Genomic DNA, 13,035 nt, shown 5'->3' on the forward strand with positions numbered 1-13,035 from the left:
AGGTGCCCCAGGGTTGCTGTGAAAGTTCTTGTACGTAGCAGGTCTTAATTAAAAGAATATTGAGCATGAATTCAGAAGATTTAGGTTTAGGTCTTGGTTTTACCACTTACTTACTGATATTTGAACTTAGGTTTTTTTTTTTTTTTTTTTTAATTTTTTTTTTTTAACGTTTATTTATTTTTGAGACAGAGAGAGACAGAGCATAAACGGGAGGGGCAGAGAGAGAGAGGGAGACACAGAATCCGAAACAGGCTCCAGGCTCTGAGCTGTCAGCACAGAGCCCGACGCGGGGCTCGAACTCACAGACTGTGAGATCATGACCTGAGCCGAAGTCGGACGCTCAACCAACCGAGCCCAGGCGCCCCTAACTTAGGTTGTTTTAAGGATGAAATGAAAAAAAAAAAAAAACAAAAACAAAAAACCGAAAGTATTTTATTAAGCACGTGGGACTGAACCAATGTTAAGCTGTAGTCATTGTAAAGGTTCTGGTCCCTAACTGGCCAGCTGTCTTAGGTTATTGCCATCGGTTGGAAGTATTTTTGATTACCTCTGGCATTTAATAACCACACCACTACCTGGAACTTAGGAATATAAGAATTGAAAGGCACTAGATATACAAGTTAATGACTTTTATTTAATTATGAGGAGATTGAAGTCCAGAGAAGATAGGATGTTATTTTCCTGATGTCAAGTGATTTCAACAGACACTTTACAGAGGAAGATAGAAGAATAGCCGTTAATGAAATTAAAAATTTTTTTCTTTAAGTTTATTTTTGAGAGAGAAAGAGAGCAAGCACGAGTGGGGGAGGGGCAGATAGAGAGGAGACAGAGAATCCCAAGCAGGGTCCGTGCTGTCAGTGCAGAGCCTGATGTGGGGCTTGAACTCATGAACCATGAGATCATGACCTCAGTTGAAATCAAGAGTCAGACGCTTAATCGACTAAGCCACCCAGGCGCCCCAAGCCCACATTTTTTCTTAAAAGATTTATTTATTTAAGTAATGTCTACACTCAGTGTGGGACTTGAACCCTGAGATCAAGAGTCTCATGCTCCACTGACTGAGTCAACCAGGTGCCCCCCCCCCCAAAAAAAAACCCCACAACATTTGACTTATTTTCTTGAATAGGAGAAAAAGCAGTAGAATGTAGCTGGTGCTATAGGTACACCTAAACTTGGGCATGATTCTAGGAATATGTCATATTGGGGCGCCTGACTGGCTCAGTCGGTTAAATATCTGACTTCGGCTCAGGTCATGATCTCATGGTTTATGAGTTTGAGCATCGCTTTGTGTGAGCCCCGCTTCTCTCTCTCTCTCCCTCTCTCTCCCTCTCTCTCTCTCTCTCTTTCTCTCTCTCTGTCTCTCACTCGCACCCTCACTCTCTCAAAAAAAAAAAAAAGGAACATGTCATACTATTTCATGGCAAAATCACCATTGTCTGGAGGGGAAGAAGAGATTAGGAAATTAGAGAATAGATTGTTCTGAAACAGTGAACTCTCCTAGAGCTTACTGATGTGAAGTGGTTAAATCTTTTGTCCTAAGATCATGCTGTAAATGGAATCAACTCCAACGCCTAGGTGTTTGAACTCCTAGGGATTTAATCTGTGGTTGGAAATATACCTATTATTCTTTTATATTTTTAACAGCTCAGAATGCAGAACTTCAGGGAAAGGCAAATGAGATCGAGAAAGCATTCCAGACTTCTCAGCTGAAATGGAAAGAAGAGTGCAGAAGATTTGAACGTGATTTGGAGGAAAGAGACAATATAATTCAAAATTGCAATCGAGAACATGATTTACTTATGAAAGAAAAAAGCAGACTAGAGAAAACTCTACAGGTACCTTATTTTTATAAAGGAAATTTTCTATATTCATTGAGATGTGTTACATGTTATTTGAAGTTATCCTTGGAAAGGAAAATAACTACCAGAAATCAAGAAAATCTGGTTTCCTCTCACCCACCCTGTCTCTTTCCCTCTCTTTCCTTTCAGGAGCATTTTTGTGGGTCTCTTTTGTAATATGCTTTAGCAATACGTTAATATGTACACTGTCTCTTTTATGAAAAACAGTTTGAGATCTCTGATCAAACTAAAAGAACTCAATTTATGTGGGATTATAAGAAGATGAGAACCTATAGCCCTTTAGGTCCAGTAGCATGAAAATTTAGAATTTTAGAAATGTGGGCCCTAGATTTAGGTCTGAATATCTAATAGATACAAAAAATATTTATGTCTCTGATGTAAACTTCATTATCTATGTAGACCCCTTTCTATTTAGACATGACATCAAAAATATTTGATGACCTTTTACTGAGCTATTTATTTTCCCATTTTTTCTTTTTTTTTCTTTTTCTTTTCTTTTTTTTTATTCTCTAAAGTAAAAGTATGACTTAAGGTTGAATTTGCCTACACCTTAAAAGATAGCTTTTTGATTGCTTATATTTGCCATTTTTTTTGAAGCACCAGTTTAAAGTAAAAAATACATGATAGAAATGCTTTATATTTGCCACTGGCATATATGGCTTTTCTGAATTCTGGAAATCTTTATTAAAAGTAATTTTACACAAGCATTTAGTCAGTGTGAAAGTTTCAGTATAAGGGTTCCATGGCATTGTCAGCAGATCTTCTGATTTTCTCCATGTCAGACACAGTTTGTCTCTTGTCTTTGTGTGATGTTCCCAGACCATAGAACAGTGCCTGGTATGTGCAAGGGCTCCCTTAGTAGCTGAATGGGTGGAGCCTAGGTGCCTACTGGTGCTCCAAGTCCCTGGGTGGCCCTGTATAACCTTAGGTCTTGCGGCTACGGCTACGTGGAAAGAAACATAATGGCAGTAGCCTTCCTTAATAGTCCATCAGCCTGCACCTCAAATTATAAGATCTTTCTGTGATCTTGCCTAGCTACTGGATAGGAGAACTCTGCTTAATTTTATGCTATTGGCTTTGAATTGATCTGCACAGACTTTGCGGGTATTTGGGGTTGAATAGGAGTCACACTATTTCAGCAGAGGGGAAAAAGCTTGAGTCCCTTTGTGATGGTTTCCATTAGTGAAAGTTATAAGGGTAATCTTTATTATGCAGATCCCTTCTGTTTATTTAGACACAGAAGGCTTCTTCTCATATAAGCCACAGACTCTTTCTCCTTGTGTTAATGGGAACTTAGTTTTAAACCCTATAGATTAGAAAATTGGGCTTCTTGGGGACCTGCATTTTATATTTTTAAGAGTTTGAACCAAATTAGATCTTGTAAATGTAGTACAACTAGGAAAACCCAAAAGAAAAACCTTTTGCAAGTATTATCTGTAGAACTAGAAATTAGTTGCAGTCCAAACCTTAAAAATTTTTTTTTTGACTTTTCAAATTTTTAACATTCTGATTTGTTGCACAAAACTCCTTCCTTCTCACCTTTGGTAAATACAGGTTCTCTGTTAGATTTGTACGTAAATTACCAGGAATAATCCAGTTTGTTCATAGGTAATTAGATCTTTACATGTTACCTACTTTACGTGTAGATTTACATATAGATTACATATAATCTACTTTGTTTTTGTCTCTGTGTCATATCATTTTGTTCAAACCTCTGAAGTTAAATTTTTTAGAGAAATTGGGTTAAACATATGCCTCTCTCTCTTTCTTTCGCTCTTTCTCTCTCTCTAACGTTGTTTAAATTAAATGGATAACCTTAGTTTCTTATTCACATCTACATTCTGATGATCAAAACATGATATAGTTCTATTAATAATTTTAACATAAATTATGATGAGTTTTAGCAGTCTGTAGATAAGGCGAGCCCTTTGTATGCTTAAATTGGGGCTGAAGGAAGAAAGATGACTTTCACTGACCTAATAGTAAAGCAAGATTTTATTCATATAAAGGAAGCATTGGAAAAACATCAGCAGGAGAAGAATGAGATGGAGTGTCATATCAGGGAGACAACATTGGAGGAGTTTAGATTACAAGCAGAACAATGGGAAGCAGAAAGAAGAGAGTTACAATTTATAGTACAGGTATTTAAAAAATAATAATTCAGTTCCTTAAATGTCTTTTTAATGCTTATGATATTAAAGCATTAGTGCAATAGTTGGCTAGCTTACTCAATGTAAAAATGATTCCTAGTCTTTGATTTCTGGAAGGTCATGTTTCATTTGTAGTTACATGATAATATGGGCAACTGTTACCAGTAGATACTATCAGAATTAGAGTAGGGCGACTTCATTGCACAAATTATGTGATTTTGAGAAGGACATATATACATTTGGTATTTTATTTTTCCAATTTAAAATATGCAATGGTTCACTTTAATAGCATAAAGAAATAGAATAATTGGATTTTAGATATTAAAGGATGCTTATAAGTTAATATAGCATAGTGATTTTTCAACTCTTTTTGTTAAGAGCAAATTCTTTTTTTTTTCTTGCTTTTTACGAAGATCATATTCTTAATTATGTTCTATTTACTCCTTTCTTCCAACACACCGAATCCCCAAGGCTTCAAATAGTCCAGTTGGAAAATAACTGATTACATCCAACCCCCACCGTAGATGAGCAGATGGAGATTTATGATTTACTCAGATCATAGACCGAGTAATTAATGTGGGAAAAGACAACCAGTCACCAGATTCTCACTCTGGGGTACTTTGCATTTTATTTCAGGAGATTACACATACATTATTTTGAAGGGAAGATAAGATAAATTCAAACTGTTAATTCACTAACCAACTAACTTAAAATTTAAAAGAAATTTTCGTCATTTCTTCTTTACTTATTTTTGTATAAGGCATTTTTTCTATATAAACCAATATAGTCTTTGTACATGTCCAAGATACGCATTCTTCACAGAATGAAAAATATCCATCTAAAAATTTTGGAGTAGTTTTGTGTTAGAAACAACTGTGCAAGACAAAGGCAGCCAAAAACATGCAGAGAATAAAAGCCACCCTATTTCTTTAAGAGTAAAAGCTGGCAGTAAACAGTGGAAATACTGGATTTGTTGTATATGTAAGTATTCAAAATACCAACAAATACTCAAACCTTTGGTCTTTGGGCAATGCTTTTCTTACTAGTTACCCCATCTGTAGAATCTGGTAAAACATTACAATCACTCTGTAGACCTCTTGGTATTCTTAGAGTTTGATTGTAATTTGTGTAGTTCACTCATTCATTCATTCATTCATTCATTCCTTAAGTACACACTGAGTTTCTGCTATGGGTATTGAGGATACAAAATTGAGATACGATTTCTGTCCTAGAAGATTTTAAAGCAGAGAGATATGTAAAGAGAGAAAATATATTGTAATATAATAAAGTTTTGAACAAAATTCTGTGGGATCATAAAAGAGAAATGTATTAACTGCCTAGGAGAATGGGGAAACCATCACAGAGTAGATGATATTTGAACTGTTGATAATGTTAAAGCCTACCTAAAACAAACAAGTAAACATTAGTAAATGAAAATAACCTCTTCATTTCTAAACACTCAGAAATCTCCAGTGCCCCCAATCAGTAGCCTGAAACTTATCAAATATGATTCAGAGACCTTTATATTTAAATGTGTGGATGATGTGATTTATTTATTTTTATTTATTTTTTAACATTTATTCATTTTTTGAGAGACAGAGAGAGAGCACAAGCAGGGGAGGGGCAGGGAGAGGGGGAGACATGGAATTCGAAGCAGACTCCAGGCTCTGAGCTGTCAGCACAGAGCCCGATTCGGGGCTTGAACTCATGAAACGCCAGATCATGACCTGAGCTGAAGTCAGATACTTAACCGACTGAGCCACCCAGGGATCCCTGGATGATGTGATTTAGATGCGATTTCTAAGTCACTGAACTGTATGTCATTATACCAGACTTTGTATTATGAAGTACTAAAGGAATATGGTACCAATCTTTTTTTTTCTTTGTTTCTTTGTTTCTTTCTTTTTTTTTTTTTTTTTAAGATTTTATTATTTCTTTTAAGTAATCTCTATACTCAACGTGGGGCTCAAACTCACAACCCTGAGATCAAGTCGCATACTCCACTGACTGAGCCAGCCAAGGAGCTCCTGTATCAGTCTTTAATTATTATGCATGGGAAAGAATAGGGAATATACTCCTAGTTACTACCACCTTTTGTAAGATATATTTTTTAAAGTTTTTATTTAAATTCCAGTTAGTTAACATGTAGTGTAATGTTTGCACAAGATAAGTTTTATTGTATTTTATAACTGAAATGTTCAGAGCTCAGTCTCTCACTTTCTTGTCCTTTTAGCATTAACAAAAGAAAACTGTCTTTCCTTTTTAAAGCAAATTTAAGAAACTATTCATATTTTTAAAAGTCTTTTTTTAAACAACTTGTGGGCTAGATTGAAATTCTCTGCTCTCCCTATTGGCTGTTGATGGGTTTAGGTTTCCATCCTATAATTAGATGTTAGTATGGTATAGTGTTCTCTTTGTGTAACTAACTCTCTAAGGGAATTCAGTTTTTAAAATAAGTTAAAAAAAAAAAAAACCTTCTAAGTGAAACCCCATCTTTAACAGACAAAGCAGGTGTAGTATTTCTTTCATCTGGGCTTTAGAATTCAGACCCACTATAAAAAAAAAAATGTTAATTTTATGTCATGTCTCCTTTCTTTCCTAGTAATTGAAACGCTAAATAGAGGTGTACTTCTCTGGAATATTAATGGGAACTCTAGTACAGTTACCTCATTTTAAAAAAGTGTTTCTCATTTTTTTAATGCATGCCCTTTTTTGATAAACATAAAAACTCCCCATCTTTCTTTAGCATCATTGAAATTTCAAAACAAATCAAAGGCAAAAATCCCCCACCAAAACAACAAATCAAAGCCAATTTAATTTAAAAACAAAGTATTAATATTGATTTTGAAATATATTACCTTTTTTTATCTTTATTAAAAATTTTAATTTAAAATGGCCGTTTGTTGTGTGGTTATTAGGTTTTCTTTATTCCTGCTATAGCAATGTGAACTTTGAGGATTCTTATTTGTTCTAAGCTTTTCTATTGTAGACAATGTGGGACAGGCAGCAGTAAAGGGTTGTTTTAAACCACCGTGCCCTTTTCTTTGTCATTTTTCCAGTTCATTTCAACGTATAAGTTACCAGTAGATTGAAAGCATTTGGGAGACCAGTGTATATTTTTACATATTTATTTTGTTTCCCAAATTCTATAACTCAACCAAGGAATAAAATGATCCTTTCCTCCTTCGTTGACTAAATTTGGTTTATGTATCTAGTGATTAAGGGGTAGGAGAGTTTGTAATGGCAAAGAGTATGAGAAATGTCAATTGAAAATTATATTGTACCCTAAAGACAGAGGGGGAAGAGTGGGGAGCAGTGAAAGGAGATATTAGAGCAGACTTAGGCCCTCAGCAGGCTGCGTATTAGGGATTGGAGGGCAGTGTGTAGAGATTGACCTGGTGGGCATGACTGCTTGGAGAAAGCCACATGGACAGGAAATATTTCAGATCATTCAGAGATGATCTAGACCAGCTAGGAGCATTTCTTTGCAGTTTCCTAGGAAACTGCCCACCGGGGCCCCATGTAAGCAAATGGCATAGACAGTGACTCTGGCATTGATACTGCCTGTTATTTTCAAACGGGAAATGCCTTTATACTCAATTTATAAAATTGCTATATATTGTGCTCATTGTAAAAATGCCCTAATTTAGGGAAACTTAAAAGCAAAAGTGAAGGTCTTACGACCACTCCTCGAGTCCCACTCCTTATCTGAGGGTATATAAACATATATCATTGAATTACATAAATGGAATTATATTCTTCAGTGTGTTTGGTGTCCATCTTTTGATATCCTTATATTATTCTTATAGGTGTCTGCATGGTTTTCTGCTATGTGGACATTCCTAATATATATTAAGGAATCCCTTATTGATAGACATTTCATTTCCTTCGAAAATTTTTTGCTCTAGTTAAAAATGATCTGGGGGTGGGGGGTGCCTGGGTAGCTCAGTCGGTTAAGTGTCCGAACTCAACTAGGGTCATGATCCTGCGGTTCATGAGTTTGAGCCACACGTTGGGCTGTCTGCTGTCATTGTGGAGCCCACTTTAGGTTCTCTGTACCCCTCTCTGCCCCTCCCCAACTCGTGTGTGCGCACAAGTTTAAATAAACATTAAAAGAAAAAAAAAAGATTTGGAGCACCTGACTGGCTCAGTCGGTAGAGCATGCAGCTCTTCGTCTTGGGGTTGTGAGTTCAAGCCCCATGTTGGGTATAGAGCTTTAAAAAAACAAAGAAAAGAAAAAAAGTAAAAAGCTAACCTTCCTGGCCATATCTTTGAGCTGTTGTAAAGTTATTGAACTGTGTAAATGCCTACAAGCATCACTGCTTTGGTGTGCAAGTTTATGGATTTATAATTATGATAAGTACTACACAAAGTTAGTGCCATTTTATACTGTATGGCTGCAAACACTATTTCTGATTGTAGAACTGTGCTGGCTTTGCAGATTTAGGGAAGAACAGCTTGTTCTGGTTCTTTCAGGAGATAAGCATTACTAGGTTAAGGTGGTAACTAGCTAAATTGATATATTTCATAAGGTAAGAAGGAGGGGTACTTTAGCTCTGATAAGTTTCTTTTTTTTCTCTGATATGTTTCTAACTATACTCATAATTCTTCAGACTTGAAACTGTATTTTGGAGTCTGAGAAATGTTTATATGAGTACAAATGAAATTAATACTTTTTGGGCTATGTTTCTGAAAGATGTGGAAAGAAAGCAAGTTTATTTTCTAATAGCACAATGTGGTTTTCTGGGTTGGTAAATGTCAGTTCAAAAATAAGCCTCATTTTAAAATATTTTAAGTTCAACACCTCCCTCTAGTGGAAGAAAGAAAAATTCCTTCAATTTCCATTGTCTTTAATTATGATTTGGTTACACACACACACCCACACACGCCACACTTACTTTTTCACTGTAAGCTTTTTGTTTTATTAGAAAATAAATTCTGTGACAAAATTTTTTAAAGTTTATTTGAAAGGAGCAAATTAATCTTGATATATAAATGCAGGAACTATTTTATAGCTCTTTTGGAATTTTCTTGTATGTTATAATGCATCCCAGACTTGGATTGTGTTGATAGCACCATAAACTTAAAACAAATATTTGAACATACAAAAAGTAACAGGGATTAATATAACCAGTACCTAGTATAACCTACCAATGCCATTGATAAAACTAATATTTACCATTTAGATCGTGTGTTTGTCGTATTTGTTTCAGAATTAAAAATAGATGAGCAATAAGTTGTTATATTATTTAAGACTGTTTTTTAAAAATGTTTTTTTATTTATTTAGAGAGAAAGAGAGAGAGTGGAGGGGGATGTGGGGGGAGGAGCAGAGAGTGAGGGAGAGAGAGAGAGAATCCCAAGCAGGCTCTACGCTGTTAGCACAGAGCCCAACTTGGGGCTCGATCCCACAATGTTGAGATCATGGCCTGAGCTGAAATCAAGAATAAGACATTCAACCAACTGAGTCCCCGAGGCTCCCCAGAACTTGCCATTCTTACAGAGATTTCACTGATTTTCTTGAATAAGTGCTTATTGGATTATTGCAAGCCTATGGTTAATTTCCAGTTATGAGAAATGTATTTTGGCATTTTTTGCACATGTTCTTGCTGCTTTTATGGAGGAAAGAATTTTTGGCAGTCCTTATACTCTGCCATTCTGAAATTACTTCTGTTCTCTGAAGATATTGTCAAGTTTTATTCTCTTTATATGTGTTTCTCTCAGGTTGTTTTTCCCCTTTCTCCTTGATTTAGATTTCATCTTTTATGTTGTCCCCCCCCCACCCCCCATAACTTTTTCATATGTTTAAGAGTTGGGGACAGAAGAGCTTATTAGAAGCTCTGAGCGTTTGTATTTGTTTTTTCAACTGTGATCTTCACTGTAGGGTTGCCTGGCTAGGTATTTGAAATGGATGCGTATATAATTCTCCTACCTACCCCAAATAACTTAACAAGAGGCAGAAAGTAGAAAACCTGATAGAATCAGTGTCGGAATTCCAGGTTATATTGCTTCACCAATAAGCAAAAAGAAACTCCAAGGAGTAAATAATTTCAATCTCATATGAACTCTGACAGAGAATGGAAAAATCTTGATAACGTACCAAACTGATAAATCTCTTAAAACAGTTTTTAAATTAATTAATTAATTAATTAATTAATATTTTTTAGAGAGAGAGAGTGAGCGCATGTGAGCAGGGGAGAGGGGCAGACGGAGAGAGAGAAAGAATCTTAAGCAGGCTCCATGCTCAGCACAGAGCCCAACTTGGGGCTTGATCCCATGACCCTGGGATCATTACCTGTGCTGAAATCAAGAGTCAGAACTCAACCAACTGAGCTACCCAGGTGCCCCCCATGTTTTTATGGAGCCTAAAAGTAGGCTCCACACCCAGCGTGGGGCTTGAACTCATGACCCTGAGATCAAGAGTCCCACATGCTCTACTGTTTGAACCAGTCAGGCACCCCCCAAAAACTGATAAATCTTGATGCTAAATTGACAAAGATACAAGAAAAGATAATTATAACCAATCTCACTAATGAATATACACACAAAAGTATTATATAAAATATTAGCCAACTCAATGCAGCAAAATATAAGAGATGTAAAAAGCCTTTATGCAATAAATGCCAAGTGAGTTTAACATCAGAAAATTAATCAGTGTAATTGTAAATTAATGTAATCCCATAACTATGTAATACAAGTTTCTTGGATATGTAAATAGAATTCCTATAAAATCTATAACTATATGCAGAAAGCAGCTTTTAAAATAAAAACTGTGCGTATGTTTTTATATCCATATTCAAGAATATATAGGAATTGTCACATAATATTAGTGACTATTTGACCTCTGCATTAAAACTGATTGTTAGGTCAGAATTTCATCTACATATTGAAAGACTTTTATTTAAAAGCTATTTTACCGTGTGTGACATTTAAAATAGGTCAAATATCATAAAGTTAAAATCTCACCAATAAATACAATATGTCCTAACTGATCCATCATTGATTTTCCAGTTGTTCTTTTTTTTATAGGATTAAATTTAAACTGTCATGGAATGATGGACATGCTCTTTGTTTAGTGTAATGAAATAATTGCATGTTGTCTTTCTGTGCTGTTTATCAATAGCATGGGAATCACAAGCTATATTTTCTTATAAGTAAATTTCCTGAGACTTCCTGGATACTTTAGGTTCTTTGCTTTTTGAATAAATATCGTTTGAAATAATTGCCATCAACTAGGATATAAGCATTTTTTGGTTGTAGACTTGATTTTGTTCTTATTTCAGATTATTTGGTTTACTTTGTGATTAACCTTGTAAATGGCTGTTTATTCATTTAAAAATACACGTAGTAATTTGTGTGGACGATAGAAAGTTCGAGATTATGTGTCAATCAAGAGGGCATATAATTTAACAGTGAATTTGGATTAATGCTGGTAGTATTGACTGCTTGAAGGAGGGGGACCTATCCTCCAGAATAATAATAGTATCTCATACTTGTATAGTGCTTAATGGTCTTAAAAGTACTATTGTATGTGAAGGTACTGTTATGATGAAATTAGATTACATATGGCTGTTTATAAACCCATTTATTCCTGAATCCATCCAGAATGTTAGTAAAAACTACGAGTGCTATCTGCACAGTGCTGGCACACTTTTGCTCTGGTACCCAGCTTTGCTCTTATCTGCGGTAGTTCAAGGATTGAAAATATGTAAGTAGATGAACTTCTGTATATGAAGACGTTTCCATTCCCAGAAGAAAATAATTCTTAAGAGTTCATGTGTAGTCAGCTACAGAGTAGTAATCTCATGAATGAGGGGATGTGGAAAGAAGAAATTAAATGACGTTTTGTACTTCATCCTTTGGCTGTGGACTGTACTGCTGGGTACTTTCCAAATTAGAATCTTTTATAGAGAATTGTATTTGATGCTTGCGACATTTTCACTCAGACTCTGGTGACATCATTTGAGTGGCTAGTAATACTTGAAACCATAATAATACGTATTTGTGAAAGTCCCTGAATAAGATTGTGCTGGTGGGGGCAAGGTGGGAGAGAAGCCTTTGTCAGAGACCTCAGTGAGAATGATGAATCTAGACACGTTACTGTGGAAAATACCTTTGATACGTGTGTTACTTTATGTTTGAATTCTCACAAAATTCACCTCTGTCTGATTTCTGAGTTTAGTTGGGAAAGGGGATTGAGAGATTTAAGTAGAAGACTACCTGATGTTATCGTTCTTTCAATAATACAACAAAGAGTTGAAAACTTGAAAGCTGAAGGAAATGAAACACAGCCACCTAGTGGATGCAACTTTAAGAGCTATAACCATAGTTAAAGTACCATGAGCTCACGTAAAAATCTCTCCAGGGTCATTATTAGGCATTCAAGCTAATCATTTCTTATCACACAAAAGGGCAATGTACATTTGTATTACAGAATATTTTAAAATTTTAATGAGAGGGAAAACATTGCATATGGCTGTTGGACTACAGCATTATGTAAATAGCCTCAGAAGTCAATTGAACTAGCATAACATTATAGAGAGCTGTACACATTTTCAACTATAACATGTATTAATCAGATTTTTAAAATGTTAAAATTCCAGTAGTGTGTTTTGAACACGTGTATATTCTGAAACATCGCTGGAATATCTAGACCCCTCTTGCCTATAAGGGCAAGTGTCTATAAGACCCTTGAACAACATGGGTTTGAACTGCATGGGTCCACTCACATGTGGATTCTTTTCAATATGTTGGAAAATTTTTTGGAGCTTTTGGACAATTTGAAAAAAACTTAGAGATGAACCGTGTTGCTTAGAGATACTGAAAAAATTAAAAAGTTAGGCATTTTAAGAACACAGTATCTAATACATGTAACATACAAAATATGGGCAGTAGACTATTTGTGTTATCAGTAAGGCTACAGTAGACTACAGTCAACAGCAGGCTATTGGTAGTTAAATTTTTGCAGAGTCAATAATTAATTAATTAATTAATTAATTAATATTTTTTTTGACCGTGCATGGGTCAA

General features: G+C 35.3%; 1 protein-coding gene across 11 annotated transcripts in view; it reads left to right on the forward strand.

Annotated features, from left to right (window-relative positions):
- CCDC171 (coiled-coil domain containing 171) overlaps nt 1-13,035 on the forward strand; it is a 308,212-nt gene that overhangs the window by 30,121 nt on the left and 265,056 nt on the right. For 10 of the 11 annotated variants that reach the window (XM_086685350.1, XM_086685347.1, XM_086685345.1 and 7 more), the window contains 2 exons: nt 1,645-1,835; nt 3,869-4,000. In XM_086685350.1, the coding sequence (XP_086541476.1) occupies nt 1,645-1,835; nt 3,869-4,000 (323 nt within the window). The remainder of the gene's footprint in view (nt 1-1,644; nt 1,836-3,868; nt 4,001-13,035) is intronic. The other variant, XM_086685351.1, reaches the window with a different exon arrangement.

Source organism: Puma concolor, chromosome D4 (assembly GCF_028749965.1).
Source record: "Puma concolor isolate L17-30 chromosome D4, mPumCon1.1.hap2, whole genome shotgun sequence".
NCBI lineage: Eukaryota > Metazoa > Chordata > Mammalia > Carnivora > Felidae > Puma > Puma concolor.